The 21076-nt window shown below is 43.5% G+C and overlaps 1 protein-coding gene across 2 annotated transcripts; it reads left to right on the plus strand.

Moving 5' to 3' along the window:
- The first annotated feature begins 2699 nt into the window (after positions 1 to 2699).
- Positions 2700 to 12420, plus strand: pofut1 (protein O-fucosyltransferase 1). 2 transcript variants are annotated; one of them, XM_061685427.1, is made up of 8 exons: positions 2700 to 2852; positions 3430 to 3551; positions 3903 to 4085; positions 5500 to 5612; positions 8213 to 8405; positions 9510 to 9752; positions 10822 to 11157; positions 12311 to 12420. In XM_061685427.1, the coding sequence occupies exons 1-7, from the start codon at positions 2714 to 2716 to the stop codon at positions 11116 to 11118; spliced, it is 1290 nt and encodes a 429-aa protein (XP_061541411.1). In that variant the 5' UTR covers positions 2700 to 2713; the 3' UTR covers positions 11119 to 11157; positions 12311 to 12420. The 2 variants fall into 2 exon arrangements, with proteins under 2 accessions (XP_061541411.1, XP_061541404.1); XM_061685420.1 differs by having other exon boundaries at positions 10822 to 12420.
- Positions 12421 to 21076: the final 8656 nt, after the last annotated feature.

The raw sequence follows: 21076 nt of genomic DNA on the forward strand, positions 1-21076 counted from the left end.
CTGTACAGAAAAAGGATGGACGGAGGATTGTCATATTAGAATACAGCACAATAATTTTCCAAATGATATTTTTATTTATTTTGTGTGATGTGTGCATAAGTGTGCAAAAGTAGTACTCTTGTATAGTGGACAGTTACAGATTTAATAAAATAAGTGTTCCTCAAAAAAATGGTCACAGGAGAACTTGTGGCACGAGTCCAGCTTCTTTAAATGAGACCAAACTTGCCCTCTCACACCCTGTCAGAGATTAGAACTGGTCCCAACACAAGTGTTTCACAACAGGTAGTCTTATGCTTGCTGATGTAACAAATGAGCAGCTGTGGCCTATCTTAGAGCAGCACTGTTCTGTTCTGTGATGAGGTGGACCATCGGGCTCTGCAGCATGTTGATAAGGTTGGGTGGAACATTTGCAGGGCCCAGTCCATGCAGCTAAGGCACTAAAACGCCACCTGCTGGACTAGACCGGAACGCCATCATAGGTCCAAATAGCTTTTTTTTTTTTAGTCCCTGGAAAACATACTGAAGGAAGACTACTAAAAAAGGAAACAGCATAGTGAAGCCTTAGCCTCTGAATCTGTCTATATATCTATCTTATTTTATTTTTTTAATATATATAACTCTGGGCTCCTCGTCTACTGTTGCGAAGTGTCATTGTCGCTTTACCCGCTGTTGTCAATAAAAATAAACTTGTGAAAATGTGACAAAAACATAGTCAGAAACTAAGTGGAGCAATTACGGATCGAGCTAAACTTGAACAGAACTTGTCAGTGTTAGAAATAAACTCACTGATCGGTCAAATTTGTTGACCGACGCTAGTGCTAACGTAACATGGTCGTAGCTGGCGCTTCATTACTTAGGCCACTGAATGAGGTTGTTAACTTACTAAATGATTCCAGGTTTCCATTAACATTGTGAGTTTGATTATTTGAGGTCGACTATAGTACGACTTCCTTGTGAAAGGCCACAGACTAAATGTTAACAATAAACATGAGCGGAACAACAAGCCCAATATGTAGCCTATTCCTGATCATCTTTCACAGACGTCAGCTTCTTCCTCTTAAGCACATTTTACGTCTGAGGAAGTTGTAAGTTAAAAACAAGGAAATGAAATTGTTACCCCAAAGAATTTGAACCAAATGCTAAGTCACTGCTGAGCTGAAATGACAATTTGAGCAGTTTTATCATGCGCAATGCACAATGCAGAGACGAGATTCTTACAAGTGACAATTGCATATCAGCACAGTCTTGCGCCAAAGTCCGTCCTCCAATATGACAAAGCTCGCCCCATGGCCTTGTGGGAGTAGAAAGGATCAACAGTCCTGACTTTAACATTTGTAGATCAGCTCGGTCATTGACGAGGGCACCCGACAACCTGCCAGTATGTCTTGTTTCGTCCTCGTTCCAGACGAGACTCTAATCACTCAGTCCACCGAAGAACGCCAAATGAGGCAATAGCAGCCACAGAGTAAACCAGTACTTGGCACAGGCTGTGAAGATTTGGCACATTTTACATGCTTCGCACTTTATTATTATTTTAACAGTGTAAAATGTATTGGCAAAAAAAAAGAAGCCTTGTAAGAACAGAAAAATAATCTACCAAATACGATTTCCATTTTTTTTTTTGGTTAATAACTGCAGTTTGAAGTATTTAATCTAGGCTATAATACGGAAGAATGGTTTCTTTGCAATTTGTTATGTGTGTCAGCGGTTCACCTGAAGAAAACAGCCCCCCGCCCCCCATACCCATTCATAGAAGGTTGTGAATTATGGCTCTCTGCATTGTTATCACTGCTGTCATCTCAAACAATGAAAAACAGTGTGCGTTGGAAGGGTGGGGGAGGAGCGTGCACAGGAACGGAGGGAAACAACAGCCAGCTGCCGAGCATCAGAGAAGAAGAAAAACGAGATTTGCTGAATGCAAAGAGAGAAAGAAAACGTCAATTTATCAATAACAATGTGTTTTATTCATTAAATGTATTTGATGACATCACACTCAGGGCTAAGTTGAGTCACTTCATCAAAAATGATTGAGGAATCTTATCACTCTGTTAGGTCATATCCACCCAGGCCATGTGTTGCAATGGTTACCCAGCACAGTGAGTGATTTAGGCATGTTGAGCACCTATATGAAGAGATGATGAAAAAGATGTAATAAATGAGCTAGGAACATTTTAGTTCCTGTGCGGGGATTTGCAAAGCAATTTAACGCAAAACAGGAAGGGCTTTTTTTGTCATATTTTGCAACATAGATGGTATAACAATGTTTTCAGGAGAACCAGAACAAAGGCATATACAATTATAGTGCAGTACGTTAAAATTGTGTCCTCAACAGAATCAAATGGAAAAAACGTCAGTAGATTAAGTGGATCCATGTTGCATTTTTTTTCTTTGTTTCTTTCCTCTTCAAATAAATACTCGAGTGAAACGTATGCTGTATTAAAACTACTTTGACAAGTACACAATATCCAAAATGCTACTTGAGTAAACGTGATGGAGTAAGTTTTCCGACTGTGCGGGAACCAGGATAAATCACAAACATAAAGCAGAAAGTGGTTGTCTGGGGTTTTTATGTTGGCAGGGGTTTATAACGGAGCCAGCATTCTCCGGTCCTGCAGATGGCAGCACACGCTTTAAACACGCTCCACGCCAGTATTTATTGAAAGAAAGAAGCGCTGCCTGGCGCACTGCATCCTGGGATATGTTATGAACTCCAATGGCGGTGTCCGGGCTACCGTCTCGCGCTCTCACGCTGACTTGTTTTCTTTGTTCACTCTTACCTCAAACTTATCGGACGGCTGCCAGAGAACTCAAGTGGGATGAAAATGGATATGTTTTGTACTGCCCGTGCATGGGTAATAATCGCTTTTATTTTAAGCAGCTTTATGACCGCAGAGGCCGTGACCCGTCGTAGTTAAAAGAAACAAACAGAAAAACAACAAATGTAATACTCCCGCTTCCAGTGAGGTAGTACAGGTGGTGGTTACGATGGTTGTGGAGAAAGCTTTCGACAGGGTGGAGTGGGATTATTTCTTTGCGTGCCTCGGTAAATTTTGGATTTGGCCCCAATTTTGTTTCTTGGGTCAAATTTATACACCTCACCACACGGCTATGTAATTGCAAATGGCAAGCAATACGTTTCGAACTCATACAGAGGCTTAAATTAAAAGGTGGCTTGGCACTTCCAAATTTGTGTCACTATTACTGGGCTGAAAACGTTTAGAACATTTTATACTGCTTCCTTCTCCTGACCCATACTGGTGTCGTTCTGAAACCACATCATGTGTCTCTGCATCACCTGATGCTCTTTCCTGTTCAGATTTCACTGAAAATCCAATAGTATTAAATACCCATAAAATATGGTCTTAGCTTAGACAGAATACTTACTGACATGAAAACCTGGCAATTTGAAATGTGTGTTTCTGTGTTCAGGTCGCTTTGGGAACCAGGCAGACCACTTCCTGGGTTCTCTGGCTTTTGCTAAGATGTTAAACCGAACCCTGGCCGTCCCTCCGTGGATTGTTTACCATCATCACAGTCCCCCTTACACCAATGTAAGTCTATCTATTGTTATGTATTAGAAGTTCGTTATGGACAAAAGTGCTTGGAGATTTGGCCTTGCACTTAATTAAAAGGCAAGGCTGCCTTTTAAGTTGGGCACTCTGAGGATTTAGTGTGGATTTCCACGCGATCATCGTTTGAACTTGTTGCGTTATTGAATAACCTTTATGATCCGTACAGTATCATGACCAATTGGAGGATGTCTGGTGGGATATCTTACGATGAGCCGCAGCGGCTCCATTTTAAACATCCCAACACAATTGAAAAATCATCTTTGTGCATGATGTCATGAGTGCCCTGTGATTATTATTTCCCCCCCCCCCCCCCCCCGATTATTCATCCAGGTCCATGTTCCCTACAGTGAGTTCTTCAAACTCGAGGCCTTGTCAGCATACCATCGCGTGGTGGCTTTGGAAGTCTTCATGAAGGAGCTGGCTGACAAACACTGGGCCAGAGGGCAGAGGAAAGCCTACTGCTTTGAGGCAGCAGCTCAGCGGAGTGCAGACAGAAGATCCTGTCCCATGAAGGTTGAGGGTGCAATGGAGCAGCAAGCTCTGACTTATGCGTGTGTGGGCGTGGGGAAAGAGGGGGTCCCAAAAAGAGGAACACGATACACACATTAAGATTATTTTAACAGAGTTTTAAAATGTGAGGAAACGCACATAACAATAAAAGGGTGTCATTCAATGATGACTAAACAAGCACAAAAACTCTATAAACAATATCTCCACCGACAAGTTACATTTCCCATTATGGGATTATTTTGAGTATAATAAGTTAAAATAAAACAAGTAAATTAAGCGTCTCATCACCCACGCCAGAAGTAAGGCATAGAAGTTGGACAGACTTGTGAGCGACCGCATGGTTCCACAGCGCACCCGTGCTGCCAAAAAATATAGAGAGCAGGGACTAGTAGAAGAAGCTAGGCTAGCTGTTAGCTTGTCTGGCAAATCCGTCCATCCATGCTCTATTGTGCTTTTCTTCATTAAGTGAGCTGCCGCCTATGCCCGCTGACTTGGTGATTGGCGGTGTCGACCCTAAAGTGGTCGTCAGCCAATTGCAAGGCTCAAATAGATGGACAACCATTCACATTTGCACAACTTAGATTGCAAGCACAGGGAGAAATATGCAAACTCCACACTTGAAGGCTTGAGCTGAGACTCCAACCCAGAACATCTCAACTATGTTGGCATACATGCTGGTAAATACATTGTGGTGGCAATTTCTGTTGCGGTAAAAGACTCGAAGGACGCATTATAGGTAATCATTGACATGTACTGTACATAGCCAGGATATAAATCCCCCAGATTTTAGCAGCCATAAGACTTTAAAATGTTTCAAACACACAAATTGAGTTATCGCACTAGTTCCAAGTGGTTTAATAGCGCTTAAATGGCCCAGATAATCATTTGCGTTCGCATTTTGTCAAATGGTATCAAACGCTGCCCTCTAGTGGCCTCTTCATCTATCACCAGCTCGTCCTCGAGCTTCCCACAGTATTATTGCTGTAATGTAGTGTTTGCCAATTTTTTTATTGAGCCAGGCCACATATTTTACATGATGCAAAAATCTCACAGCACTCTACTAAACAAATATGTCACAAAATTTATCTACAGGTATACTGAAATAGTGATCATCTCGTCTTGTTTAATAACAAGTGTACTTGGTGTGTGTGTGTGTGTGTGTGTGTGCGTGTGACATGACTTTTATGTTGGATAATTGGCAACAGGTTAGTTATATACCTTATGCCATCTAGTGAAAGAACATTAAATTGTTCTGCCTGTCACTATACGCTGTTGGCGGCAAGAGATACCAAAAAAATAAATACATAAAAATAGCAGTAAATAAATAATAATTTTCAGACAAATGAAGTGAAATTGGATAATGTAAGTTGTTGGGAATCACTGCTCTAATGTGTGTATGTGGTTCTGGTTCTTTCAGGATGGGAACCCTTTTGGTCCGTTCTGGGACTATGTCGGCGTGGAGTTTGGGGAGTCTGTGTTGTTTAGTGGTATTTCCTTCAGTGCGTACCATCAGCAGCATTGGTTGAAGAAGTGAGTAGATTCCTTTATTCAACTTTTGACAAAGTTGAGACCAGCATGGGCAATGATTAATTGTTCGAGAAGAACTCCGTGGATTGTGTAGAATTCATTGCTGAGTAATGTTGTCTTGAACCAAGTGAGGCAACATTGAGTGCTCAACTTTGCTGCAACTAACAGAGGTGCCTTTGATTCCTTCTCAAAAAGTTTTGAACAACAACAGGAAGTTGAGCTATGCTTTGCGTTACCAGGGTGACCGGGGGCCGAGATAATGAGTTACTAGCGTGCACAAAAGAAGAAGAGCCAGCCTTAAAGACAATTAAAGCATCGATCGTGTTTTCACTTGCAGAGGTAGCGCTTCATCACCAAGACTTTGTCGATTAGTGTGCGGCTCTGTGCATGTGGTTCATGTGGTGGCCATTTCGACATACACAAACTCCTCTCTACCTCCATCTGCACTTTCGATGAATAATCGAATACGTGCCTGTTACCAGAAGCTAATGCTAATGGAGCTCTTATGTAGAGCTAACCTATGCATTTCATGACATGTCATATGGTAGCGCTTTCGTCTAGTCTGGATGTCACTTGAAAATGGTGGATCTTCGCCCAGCCGAGCTGCCTGGTCATGGGTGGAGAGAACTGGTTATTATGTAAATCAACAAAATTCACAATGGCTCTATAAGACACATTTTCAGACAGATACTGTAGGTAACTTACAAAAGATTTACATGGTTGTTTCATTTAACATTTGATCGGTGGGCAGGCCCTTGAGAGACCCAACTATTAATGAACCACATTTCCACAATGTCTACCCTTGGAAAAAAAAAAAAAGTCTGATTTTAAGAACATTTTTAAAAAGTTGTTTCCCTCAAAATTGAGCATGCATTGAGTAGTCAAATGTTCATCTCGTGTTGTGCCTTGCTTTTGTGGTCTTTCAAATTCTCATAAACTCGGAAATGTATTTTCACCGTGAGGGAAATCTTCTTTGCATTTCCATTGAATGTAAACTGCAATGTTAAAACACTGCGCGACAGAGATTCAAATTTTGAATCACGGCAAAAGCAGTGGCCGACCGTTCGGCCACTCACGAACCACCCACACTGCGCCATAGTTCAGTCGGGTTCGACGGGATCGTTCGGTATGCGCCAGCCTTAACCCTAACCCACCATAATCCTTACCTTAACCCATCCTAAACTGCCTTAACCCCAACCCTAGTCATAAACCTAACCATAACAAACGTCCTTTGTTTTTTTATTTTGTACAAATGTGATGCATATTTAGGATGGTCATCTCGTTACATCTGGGTAGCCTATCCTCCCCGCAATGCAGAAGCCAATCATGTTGAAGCGGGGCGGGTCTTGTCAAGAAAGGGCGTCGGATTCCTAATACGCGTCAATACATTTATACGAGGCGGCACGGTGGGCGACTGGTTAGAGCGTCAGCCTCACAGTTCTGAGGACCCGGGTTCAATCCCCGGTCCCGCCTGTGTGGAGTTTGCATGTTCTCCCCGTGCCTGCGTGGGTTTTCTCCGGGCACTCCGGTTTCCTCCCACATCCCAAAAACATGCATGAATTGGAGACTCTAAATTCCCCATAGATTGACTGTGAGTGCGACTGGTTGTTTGTTTGTATGTGCCCTGCGATTGGCTGGCAACCAGTTCAGGGTGTACCCCGCCTCCTGCCCGATGACAGCTGGGATAGGCTCCAGCACGCCCGCAACCCTAGTGAGGAGAAGCGGCTCAGAAAATGGATGGATATTTATACGAAATGTGTCTCGGTTTATGTTAATTTGTTTTTTTAAATGTATTTTTTTGTTGTGGTTTTGTTCATTTGTTTTCTGAAATGTAGATTTGTTTTGACTTTTGTTAATTTGTTTTATGAAGTGTGTGATGTGTTTCACAATTTGTTACATTGTTTTGCACTTCCCAGCTGCCTTACGTTTCACATATGTGCACTTTTAGTAAGTGCTCCCAGTGGGAACTTCCCAACGAGAAGTAGGAACAAAACTTCCTGTGGCTGTTCCATTTTAACTGCCATTTGTTCCAAATGTTCTTTTGCTTTATCGGTCATTTTCAGATTTTTCTCTGTCTTTAACTCAACTTCCACACCGAGTCTCTTTCTCACCTGCTACATTTCTCCTCGTCTCTTTCTGGGATGCGCGTAGTCAGCGATTAACCCCTGAATACAGATTCGATTGGCTGAAGGGGGTGGCTGAACTCAGATGTGATTGGTTGGTACGTCACTACTGTAAGGCCTATAATGCTCAGTCAATTAAAAAAGGAAGCGCCGCGTATGTCTTGAGTCACAACCATTCTTTTTTTGGCTCTGGTGTGGGTCCGTATGGAACTGCTTCTGGGTCCGGACCCGGACTGCGGTGCGCCAGTTGGTGATCTCTGTTGCAGTTCCTCGAAATGGTGAATTTTGGGTTTTCATTTGGTGGAAGCTATAATCATCAGAAGGATACATCCTGTATTTACAGTATTAAAAAAGATTATGATAAAAATCACTTGGAGTGTGTGTTGTCAGTCAACTACTTAACTAAATCAAGATTTTGACACTATTCTAATTTATTGAGATTTACAGTATCTTATCCCCCTTGCCCGCATTGTCCCCTAGGTTCCCATCCAATGAGCACCCTGTGCTAGCCCTGCCTGGAGCTCCGGCCCAGTTCCCGGTGGTAGAAGATCATGTTAGCCTGCAGCGTTACATAATCTGGTCAGACAAGATGGCGGCGGAGGGACAGGAGCACATCGCTGCACTCCTGACCCGGCCCTATCTCGGCATTCACTTGAGGATTGGCAGCGACTGGGTGAGATTTCGTTGGCGATGAGGGTCTCCTCTAAGGATCAGCATTTGACTAAACTCATTGATTTAGTTTTTTTTAATATAATTTTTAATAGGATGGGAGAATCTCTCCGTATCTTCTGAACTCCTTTTTTAATGGCAGTGTAGTATTACACAGCATAATACTGCCTGGAGTTCTGCCATCTATGTGGATGTAGTGCAGCTTCGCATAGTTAAAGTCCCATACACAGACACGTGCCAAATTTGATGATTTATCCCACTTTCTGTTCAAGGTCAGTAAAGGCCCGACTCTCTGGTAGCTCTGCGAGATTATCCTGTGTTGTGGATTACGGTGTGTCCAAAGTCCCCCCCCCCAATCTGGGGCAGACAATCAGGAATGTTAAACCTATTCAATATTTACAATGGAAAATCTTTGTGTGTGGTCAACAATAGGTTCGGCCGAGCCACCTACTCTGCGATTGTGACCAGAAGCACAACCAAAGCCAATTAAGAAACCGTTTCGGCTGAAAAATTTCGGAAGCCGAAATTTGGTGGATCACTACTTGGTAGTGACTACTTGGTAGTGATCCACCGAAAGTTCCCGTTTGACGGGAAGGCACACATTTGTCGACAGACGCATCCTTGCGTGTGATGTAAAGTGTCATTTTGTGCTTTTGGTTTCATGTTAAAAATATTTTCACAACTCAAAACACAAAACATTTGCAAACCGTGCCTCAAACAGAATATCACAACTAAAACATTAATAGCGCACCACAGTGCTCTTGTTGTGTCTGTTGAGTGAAAATCGTCATATTTTATTTTTTACCCGATTCCCTAACAAGAAACAAGAAGAATCTGAGAAATTTCAGCCGCACTCTCACACTGGATGCATTTTTGGCTAAAAAGTTACTGAATTGATTTCCAGCCACTGAATCGTTTCAGATCATCTCGTTCTAAATGAACCAGTATCCTCCTTGAACCGAATCGGCAACCACAAATTAAAACAAATTGTTGCACTCGAACTGCTGTGATGGTCATTGTGGTGCAAACTTGCTCTTAGTTTCTGGAGCCTTGATGATGTACCAACGTCTCCTATCATTCCCCCATTCCATTATCTTCCTCCTTAAAGCAAAACGCCTGCAAATTGCTGAAGAGCGGCGAAGCGGGGCCTCACTTCATGGCCTCCCCTCAGTGCGTGGGCTACAAGCGGCAGAGGGCGCTGCCCCTCACCACGATCATGTGCCTGCCCGACCTGGCCGAGATCCGCAGGGCCGTGTCGCTGTGGGTGAAGAAGATCGCGGCGCGCTCCGTCTACATCGCCACCGACTCAGAGTCCCACAGCAGCGACATTGAGAAGCTCTTCAAGGGCAAGGTGAGGAAACAAGGGCAAGGAAACAAAACTCTCTCACGCTTTCTCTTTGCTACTGGCTCGTCTGCAGCACCGGTTTTTGTTGTAATTGCAAAATGTTTACAAAGTAGCAGTGACGTTCAAGATAGGTCAACAGCTGAGGTCCTGAATGCAACCTTCGAGGAAACATGCTTTTTTTCCACTGTTTAAAATAGTTCCCAGTTGTAATAACATGTTTGTGGCATGCTTATACCAAAATACCTGAATGATCAAGATTTATCGACAGTTTTGCAGCATATTTCTTGCCACGGGGACCTCATTTTCGGGGCAGATCTGTTTCCTGCAGTCTTTCAGCCTTGCTGGGCCAACGGTGAGTCTGGCTGTTGTTAGATTGACAGCCAGTTACGAGGATCTCAGTGCTGCTTTCTTGCCAGTGTTTGGCCATCTCCTCATCCGCCTCCCTCAACGGTGCTTGCCACGGCCTTCTGCTCGCTTCTACTAACAAAGCACACCATAGGGTGGAAAACAAGCGAAAGCCCAAGACAATGAAAGCATTTTGGTGGCGCATGGACACATCGGCTAACGCAGCGTCCCCCGGCCACACTGAAAAGAAACAAAAACTACATGGGGAGGAAAAAGAAAAAATATTACAAGAATAAAGTAGAATAGTCAATAACCTGTAAAAATGTTATTTTCATAACACTGTGACTCTTTTAGTAATCATAGTTTTCATTTTATTCTCAGAGTGGCCAGAATACTCATTTAATCACGAGACATTATAGTGATTTTTGTTAACCTTGTTGGTAACTTTTTTTTTTTTTTTTTTCTTTCCCCTGAGTTTTGGCTTCTCCAATGCAGTACGAGTGCAATTGTTCACGCCACACGATTTTTTCTTTTGGGTTAGTAGCAAAAGGTGTTAAGGACTGGGCTAAGGAACTGAAGTTGTCACAGTTGGAGTCTCGCTGTGAATAAAAAATGAAAATTGCACCTTGTTGGAAATATGTTAGTCTGCTTCCTGACTACTTTTGACAAATATACAGTAGAGTGAGTTGAATTCCATTTGAGGGATTAAAAAGTTGTCATCTTTCTGCAGGTGAAAGTGGTGAGCCTGCACCCTGACACTGCCCAACTGGACTTGTACATTTTAGGCCAAGCGGACCACTTTATTGGAAACTGTGTGTCATCCTTTTCTGCCTTTGTGAAGAGAGAGAGGGATGTGCACAACCTTCCCTCCTCCTTTTTTGGCATGGACCAACCTGGGCATGGTGACCCAGTCTGCACCGGTACACAGTGTGGATCAGTAATGGTACAGCAACACCACCAGGACAATCAACACTGTAGCAACCCTGATTTGCCTCTCTCCTCGAGCTGTGGCGAAGACGGGAACTAGGCAGCAGTGGCGGCAAAAACTCAGCGGCGATACAAAAGGGTAAGCACTACCCCAAACGTCCACAACGCAACTGCAAATCGCCGCCACGCAAATACAAACAAACACGACGGAACCTAACCCAAAGAGGAACTGAACTGACATAAACAGTAGAACTACCTTTGAAGCGGATCTACATCATGCTGGGTTAGGAGTTCCACGATAGCTCTATAGCTAGCTTGACACTTTAGACCAGTGATTCCCATGTGCTGTGCTTTGACAGATCATCAGTTATACTATGGGACATTTTACAATTTCACTCAATTGGTCTGAAAAGTACTCTCTTATTCCCAATAATGTATCTTTGCTCATCTACAGTAGCGACGACAGTGACATAGGACCAACAATGAAATGCCCTTCCACTAGATGACAGAACATGTAATTAACCTGTTGCTATTCATTTAACAGAATAATAGCTTAGTGTTCAATTGAACACACCCAGATATCACACTAAGTACATTTGTGGGTGAATTAGACGAGATAATCTTGCAGGATATAAACTTTTTCTTTGGTGGTGTGACTATGCTACTGTAAAATGTTTGCCTTGGCTCAAAGGTATGGAAACAATGCTTTGGCTAGATACTCTAGACAGACACTTTGGCGTGGTGATGGAGAAACTCGGGCTTACCATGGCGAGCACAGAGCCGCAGTGAATTTGGGCAACAAGCACCTCTGAGCCAGGATGTGTTTCAAAAGAAAAAAAAAAGGGATTTGATGCTATGTTAGTTCAGCGGAAGACATTTTACTATGATGGTGCAGCAAGTGAGCGAACAGCAGGAAAACCTTATTCAAAGTGATGAACAACAACTTCGTTAATACAGACCTGGAAGAAAACAACTTTGCGGACATCGCTAAACCAAAGACGGCTTTGAGCGTTAAAAAAAACCCGCTGTTTGTATCAGCCAAACACATGGTAAACAAGAAGTTGAGCACCACAACTTGATGACAGCAGTACGTGGATGGCTATGCTCATGTACATGTCATTCAACAATGTATAGTGAAGAGTTTAATCCCGTTGTGTAGTCATTTGAGAGAAGATGGTGCTCAGAGGCAGTGTGTGCGCAAGGCATCCAATATGCTGCAGCAAAGGTTAGGACTTTACAATAAACAGTTGCGACTCTTTTAGGCCTCATTGTCATCTTTGTCTTTACCACAGCAACCCATGCAGACAGTTCTGAACAACACGACTTGGTCCTCAGGAAGTTTTCTATTGCTACATCTTGTTTCATATTGTGTTAGTGAATAAAAGGAAACATTTGACAGTCATCAATCGTCTCTTTGATTTCCTCCCCTCCCGCAAGTAAAGATATATTACCAAACCTTTTTGGATACTGAAATGGAAAAAAAAAAAATGGATCTGTCTTCATTTTTCCACAGGTGGCGCTTCATTGGGTACACTTGATAACGATGAGATCCAGTCAAATCTGACTTGACAAAAAATTCTAATAATGCTTAGTTTGACACTGTCAGAGAAGGTGTTAATTTAACAGTATGTAATATGGTAAGTTTGCAGTGCATCCTAGCTGTCTCTCATGTAGCTCATGGAACTAAACGTGGTAACCAAAATATCAGCAAATACCCTGTGATTCTTTATAATTATACATCACCATGGAAATTGGCCTTCTGGAAGGTATTTTCCTCTTCATATATAATATATGAGTTGTACTTTTTCAAATGAGTTTTTACACTGTATTCACATATCTTGAGACGCACCTGTACGTATTTGTAATATTAAATGAATAGAACAAGTACAAGTAATACAGGAAAAAACACAATGTTTTGGAGCACAATACATGAACAGGTGATGTCGAGCCACTAGATGGCGCCCTAAACTCAGACGTGTGTGCGAGTGTGTTTTAAAAAGCACACTTTTCTTTCTTCACACAACCCTCAGGGTGCTAATCTGAGTCAGACCAAAATTGTATACCTTCACACCTATGTTTTGGATGTACAGATACTATGCGCCTAAAATATTATGATGAAAAGAAATCTCTTTATTATGGCGTTGTTGAAGCCGTCCACACCCTCACTAGCCGCCGCCTGTCTGAAGTGCTGCTGTGGGCTCACCTGGAGACGCTTGGGGGCCTTCGCATCAAATATTCATCACCTACAAACTCAAGCCTTAAATAATTCTCAAAGAAGTGCATCCGCAGCCAGCCCCTTTCATCCCAGGCACACCTGGACAATGGAAGGCAGGGTAGCGTCAAGTAGTTGGGTGGAGGCGGGGGTAACCCTCGGTAGACGCACAAAAAAAAAAAAAAAAACAGCAAGTGAAACGGATGGAAAGAGAGACAACTCAATGTGGCTAACGCTGTTAACGCTATATTGTCATGTAGCTCTACAGTTCGATACTGTACAGAAGACTTCGGCCAGCATTACGTGTACTGTTTTAGCAATGCTAATGGTCATACTGTATACCAGGTGTCAAAGTCAAGGCCCGGGGGCCAAATCCGACCCGCCACATCATTTTATTTGGTCCGCGAAAGCTAATCATAGGCATCAACTTCATATTTCTTACTAAAATACCAACATTTAATAACGTTGAGATATCGCAAGCATTTTGGGGGTTATTTTACTGACTTCTGATTTAAAAAATTTTTAAATTGGTTCTCCATTACTTTGTAATATGAGGCGATTATACATTTATATGGATTTAGTCATGATGGCCGTTCGACCGAATCCATAACTACGATGTGGCCTGTGACAAAACCGAGTTTGAAACCCTTGCGAGCAACCCTTTATTGCTCAGTAACTGTTTTTCTCAATGTCTTTATGTCTCTGTTGTCGTATCGGTCCCCCTTTATGTAGGACTCTGCCAGCGAGCCTGAGAGGGAGGTTCTGGCGACCTGGCACACCAGGGCTTCCGTAATGTTCGTCCAGGTTTACATCTGTAGAGGTCGTTGTTGGAGCCACGAAAAAACATGGGAGACTTTCAATCATTGATTCCTTTCTAATTTCCTTTTCTCCTGATTCATTTCTTCTCTTCCGACCGATCTTATTGTCCTTTTTCAGTATCTTCCATCCTTCCTTACTCCCGTTCTAGGTTTCCTTTCAAAATACAAAAGAACCCCGGAGTTGTCCATCCTATCAGTCACTATGACAGAAGACACATTTGCAGGTACTCACTTAAAACAAATAAATGGCAGAAAGGGATCCACGGTAGGCCTGGCTGTGACCTTTCAAACCTTTTCTTTGAAATGAAAATGCTATTTAAGTAAAACTATCGTTTATGATTTAGTCCGAAGGGGGAGTGAAGTTTGCTTAAAGTCAATGGCACAATCGTCTCACGTTCATCAGTGTACGTTACATAAATGTGTCTAAACCGAAGCATCCGAACACAACGAGACCACATCATGGATGATCTCACATTCTTGACCCGTGTGGATCTGACACTGAATGACTTTACCCCCTGGTGAGTTTGTGGCAGGTGGCGTGTCGACATGACATGCCCGCCCTGCCCCTGTAGATAAGAGCTCAGCGTGGAGAATCAGACAACGGCGAGCAGGAGGGAATGAGCCATGAAGGAAATGGGAGGTGATTAGCTTTTATTATCAGTCGGGGGAGTAAGTGTGCAAATGACGACCTGTGAGGGTGGGTGTCGGGGGTGCTCGGAAGAGCGGCACGTGATGCTCAAGCTGTCACGGCAGCCTGCTGATTGGCCTGCCCGTAATTAACATCAGCATATGCAAATGAGTGATTCAGCTTGGGAAATCTGGCAGGCGTATTCGTCACCTGCGCCCTGAAAGCAGCGGTTTCATGTGTGTGTACAGGTTTGTACACACTAGATCAACGTTTCCCAACCTTTATTGATATTCAGAAAAATCTCACAGCACACCACCAAACAGAAATGTTCATAAAAAGTATTGTCTATATAGTATATACTGATACAATGACCATCCCGTCTCCATTTTGCCAGTCACTGTATGTCGATGACAGAGATGAACAGAGAGACAAAAAAATAAAAATAAAATAACGTTTCGGACAATTTCAGCGAAATTGGATCATTTCCTGTGGCACACCACACCTCTCCCGGGACAATAATGTGCCATGACACGGTTGGTGGGAATCATGACATCCATCCATCCATTTTCTATGGTGCTCATCCTCACTCGGGTCTCGGGCAAAAGGCGAGGTACACCCTGGACTCGTCATCAGCCAACGGCAGGGCACATATAGACCACTTGTGCTCGGCAATTGCTCCTATGGCATCACTAGTAAGGAGACCCTTCTATGGCATTTGACCAAGGCACAGCGATTGAAAAAGATGTGGTCAATGGCTTGAATGGCGATTTTAGTCTCCTTCTCTGTCATAGTGGCTTGAATGTGTGAAGTGTTTGTGGGAATTAAGATTTTATGTCAGGTTAAGCTGCTTCGAAATCTGGGTGTAATTTTTCAACAGGTATGTTGATTGAAAAATGTAAATTCAGACATAGTTAGTGTTATGGCTCACTTTTCTCTTTTTTTCTTTTTTTTCCTTTTCTTTTGTCCTGTTCGGCTGTTAGGTCAAGCAGAATGGAAAATCTCTATCCTGCTGCTCCATTTAATTCATGGCACAGACGTGCTCTTTTGATGGTGAAAACGGATCGTACGGTGCAGAGATGATGTTAGGTAGCAGGGTGGCCATTATGTTTTGCTAAATTACTCAAAAGACAACCCAAGCAACATGTTATACATTTCTGTTAGAAAATCGAAAAGAAAACCGTGCCTGCGTGGGTTTTCTCCGGGCACTCCGGTTTCCTCCCACATCCCAAAAACATGCATTAATTGGAGACACTAAATTGCCCGTAGGTGTGAATGTGAGTGCGAATGGTTGTTTGTTTGTATGTGCCCTGTGATTGGCTGGCAATAGAATCATACTGCTCTATCCGCCCACGTCTCTGTCTTAAAAGAGAGGCGGGCGGGAACATCAGGAGGCCGTCAGTCAACCTGCTGCGAGAGCCTCATTTGCATATCAGGTAAGCAAGCAAGACGGCGACCGTCACACTCGTCCGCTGAAAGGTCAGCTGAGCTCGGCAGGGTAGAAATCCCTGTCAGCAAATGTCAGACGAAAAGTTTCCGTACGCCTGTATGCATTATGCAAACAGCTAATTAATGCCGCCAGCTCCGCTTATTGTCGCAGGACTCCGTGAGGTTGCCGCCAACGCCCGAGCTCGGTTTACAATCCGCTTACGTCAGCAGCTCCAAGTCGTAACCGAGGTGAGTAAGCGGAGTTGCATTCAAAATGGTAAGACTCCAGTGTCACCATATGTCAGTTGTTAGAAATGTTACGGTAGCCTTTGATTGATTTAAAAATGTTGGTGGTATACATCTTTTTGCACTTGCGACACAACAGCCATTCACACACACATTCACACCTATGGGCAATTTAGAGTCTTCAATTATCCTACAGTGCATGTTTTGTGGATGTGGGAGGAAACCGGAGTGCCCGGAGAAAACCCACGCGGGCACGGGGGGAACATGCAAACTCCCCACAGGTGGCGCCGGGGATTGAACCCGGGTCCTCAGAACTGTGAGGCGGATGTGCTAACCAGTCGATCACCGTGCTGCCACACTGAAAAATAAAGTAAAAAAAATCAAATGTTTTACTGTTAATTATATAGTACAATAACCATTTTGATAACTTTGATAATATTGTGTTCTGTGAAAATGTAAGCACCGACACTACCAAAAATAAGAGTACACTCTCTTCTTTCACAAGAAAAAGAAAGTTTTTTTCTAGCTTATTCCATTATTTAGTAATCAGCAGTAGGACATGGGTTGGTTTGACCCAAAACACCGGTTTCTGACCAAAAGGGCAAAAAACAAAGAAACGGGTCAAGCAGACCAGGTAACTATGACCGTAAGACCTTTTGCTTTTGTGACACCTCACAGTGTAAAACAACAACAAGACTGAGAGAACCTTTGATGGCAAAATAATAATCTGTTTACAGATATATAACTAAGAAACACACAGTCAGCGGCGTTGACTTCGCCGCATGGCTCGAGTGAGGCTTTTTTACATGGTGTTCGCCACTCACTCCATCAAGGGCGTCATCTCTTCTCCTCATCGCAAAACACACTTTCTGCCAACTATCATTATTCATACTCTATTCATCCCAGACATTTACATACTGGGCGGCACGGTGGACGACTGGTTAGAGCGTCTGCCTCATAGTTCTGAGGACCAGGGTTCAAACCCCGGCCCCGCCTGTGTGGAGTTTGCATGTTCTCCCCGTGCCTGCGTGGGTTTTTCTCTGGGTACTCCGGTTTCCTCCAACATTCCAAAAACACGCATGGTAGGTTAATTGACGTCTCTAAATTTCCCCGAAGTGTGAATGTATGTGCGAATGGTTGTTTGTTTATGTGTGCCCTGCGGTTGGCTGGCAACCAGTTCAGGGTGTACCCCGCCTCCTGCCCGATGACAGCTGGGATAAGCTCCGGCACGCCCGCGACCCGAGTGAGGAAAAGCGGCTCAGAAAATGGATGGATGGATTTACATACTGGTTCAGGTGTAAAGTTCCTAATCTTGTCCAACTTCCAACATATTGGCATAAATCTCCATCATAATCGACGTGACAAACCAAACGTCACCTCTTAAATGTTTATCTTCCACTCAAAGGTTGTGCTGATCTCCAATCCACAGCGATGCAACAGCATCTGAATATCTTCAACAGTGGCAGTAAACTGTTGGCTTCCGGTTGACTAATATAAACTTCCATGGCAGTGAATGACGTATTAAAAGGTTTCATCATGGCAAAATGTTGACCCTGTACTAGATTTATTTCGATGGAGAGTATTTCCTGTGGGAAAAACGTGTTTCTAAATTGTAAACCAGGTGATAGTGCGCCACCGTCGAACCAAACATTCTGCAATCGGTGACAGTTTCAAAATGTCACTCTAATGAGTTATTGCACGTTTTCAGTTTCAATCGGCAACTCAATGATACAGGTCCTTTAGTTTTCATACCCTTCACGATCACAGCAACAAACATGGCTAACATTTTTTATTTATTTCGTTTATGGACAATATGCACTTATTTTAATCGAATCAATAGCCGCGAAAACATGCTTGCACCAGATTTAGCAGAAAGCTAATGTCCATCCGACCAGTTCAGGGTGTACCCCGCCTCTCGCCCAGAGTCAGCTTGAGCACCCCCGCGACCCTAGTGACGATAAGCGGTACGGGAAATGGATGAATGGATGGACTAATTTCCATCCATGCAAACCGAACTAAACTATAAACAGTAACAGCAAAGTGACCCAAAAATGTTTACATTTGATTTTAAAATGGGCGGCACAGTGGACGACTAGTGAGCACATGCGCCAGTTCTGAGGACCCGGGTTAAAATCTGGCCTCGCCTCTGTGGAGTTTGCATGTTCTCCCCATGCTGCCGTGGGTTTTCTCCGGGTACTCCGGTTTCATCCCACATCCCCAAAACATGCGTGCATTAATTGGATAATCCAAAAATTGTCCATAGGTATGAATGTGTGTGCGAATGGTTGTTTGTTTATATGTGCCCTGCGATTGGCTGGCGACCGGTTCAGGGTGTACCCCGCCTCCTGGCCGCAGTTAGCTGGGATCGGCTCCAGCATACCCGCGACACTAATGAGGATAAGCGGTGTAGAAAATGGCTGGATGGGTGGATTTTGAAATCAAAAGCTGCACGGTGGACCCGTGGTGAGCACATTTGTCTCACAATTTTGAGGTTAGGGGTCTGAATTTTGCCCCACCCCATTCCTATGTTAAGTTTGTTCTCCCAGTGCTTGCATGACTTTTCTCGTGATACTGAAGCCTTCTCCCACATTCCGAAAAAATACACTTTAGGTTTATTTAAGTCTCTAAATTGTCCATAGGTGTGAATGTGTGTGTTAATGAGTGTTTGTCTTATCTGCTGTACGACTGGCTGAGGACTTGTCCAGGGTATATACCACATCTCACTCAAAGTCAGCTGGGATGGGTTCCAGCTCACCCGTGACTCTGATGTTGGATGTTGAAATCAAGCCTTGTGTTCTCAGTCAGCCAATATAATAAATATTGAATAGACCTTGTAATGCAGCCCGAGTATCCAACCCAGAATAAACAGGAATGGAATGTCATCTTTATGCAGCGACTGCTTGTAAAGGCATTACAGGGCATTAAATCCCACATGAATTTGAATTGGTCTCAGTGGTACAGGATTAGAAGAAAAAGGGATTAGACACCCCCCCCCCCCCGTGTGAAAATAGAAATTAATATAATACAACCCCAATTCCAATGAAGTTGGGACATTGTGTTAAACATACATAAAAACAGAATACAATGATTTTCAAATCATGTTCAACATATTTAATTGAATAAACTACAAAGACAAGATATTTAATGCTCAAACTGATAAACTTTATTGTTTTTAGCAAATAATCATTAACTCAGAATTTTATGGCTGCAACACGTTCCAGAAAAGCTGGGACAGGGTCATGTTTACCACTGTGTTACATCACCTTTTCTTTTACCAACATTCAATAAGCGTTTGGGAACTGAGGACACTAATTGTTGAAGCTTTGGAGGTGGAATTCTTTCCCATTCTTGCTCAATGTACTGCTTCAGCTGCTCAACAGTCCGGGGTCTCCGTTGTCGTATTTTACGCTTCATAATACGCCACAGCGGCCGACTGGTTAGAGCATCTGCCTCACACTTCTGAGGTCTGGGGTTCAATCCCCGGTCCCGCCTGTGTGGAGTTTGCATGTTCTCCCCGTGCCTGCGTGGGTTTTCTCCGGGCACTCCGGTTTCCTCCCACATCCCCAAAGACATGCATGGTAGGTTAATTGATGACTCTAAATTGCCCGTAGTTGAGAATGTGAGTGCAAACGGTTGTTTGTTTGCATGTGCCCTGCGATTGGCTGGGAATCAGTGCGGGGTGTACTCTGCCTCTCGCCCGAAGATAGCTGGGATAGGCTCCAGCACGCCAGCGACCCTAGTGAGGAGAAGCGGCTCAGAAAATGGATGGATGGATACTGCGTCACACATTTTCAATGGGAGACAGGTCAGGACTGCAGGCAGGCCAGTCTTGTACCTCCACTGTTTTACTACGTAGCCACGCTGTTGTAACACATGCAGAATGTGGTTTGGCATTGTCTTGCTGAAATAAGCAGGGGCGTCCATGAAAAAGACGTTGCTTGGATGGCAGCATATGCTTCTCCAAAACCTGTATGTAGCTTTCAGAATTAATGGTGCCTTCACAGATGTGTAAGTTACTTATGGCCATTGGCACTAACACAGCCCCATACCAGTCCGGATGGCTCTTTTCCTCTTTGGCCCGGAGGACACGACGTTCACAATTTCCAATAACAATTTGAAATGTGGACTCGTTGGACCACAGAATACTTTTCCACTTCGCACTTTGTCCATCTTCGATGAGCTCGGGCCCAAGAAGCGTTTCTGGGTGTTGTTGATAAATGGCTTTTGCTTTGCATAGTAGAGTTTCAAGTTGCACTTACGGATGTAGCGCCGAACTTTATTTACTGTCATTGGTTTTCTGAAGTGTTCCTGAGCCCATGTGGTGATATCCTTTACACATTGATGTCAGTTTTTGATGCAGTGCCGCCTGAGGGATCGAAGGTCACGGCCTTTCAATGTTGGTTTTCGGCCTTGCCGCTTACATGCAGTGATTTCTCCAGATTCTCTGAAGCTTTTGATGATATTATGGACCGTAGATGATGAAATCCCTAAATTCCTTGCAATTGTACGTTGAGGAACATTGTCCTAAAACTGTTCGACTATTTTCTCACGCACTTGTTCACAAAGAGGTGAACCTCGCCCCATCTTTGCTTGTGAATGACTGAGCAATTCAGGGAAGTTCCTTTTATACCCAATCATGGCACCCACCTGTTCCCAATTAGCCTGTTCACCTGTGGGATGTTCCAAACAGGTGTTTGATGAGGATTCCTCAACAGTCTTTTTTGGAACG

Source organism: Phycodurus eques, chromosome 1 (assembly GCF_024500275.1).
Source record: "Phycodurus eques isolate BA_2022a chromosome 1, UOR_Pequ_1.1, whole genome shotgun sequence".
NCBI lineage: Eukaryota > Metazoa > Chordata > Actinopteri > Syngnathiformes > Syngnathidae > Phycodurus > Phycodurus eques.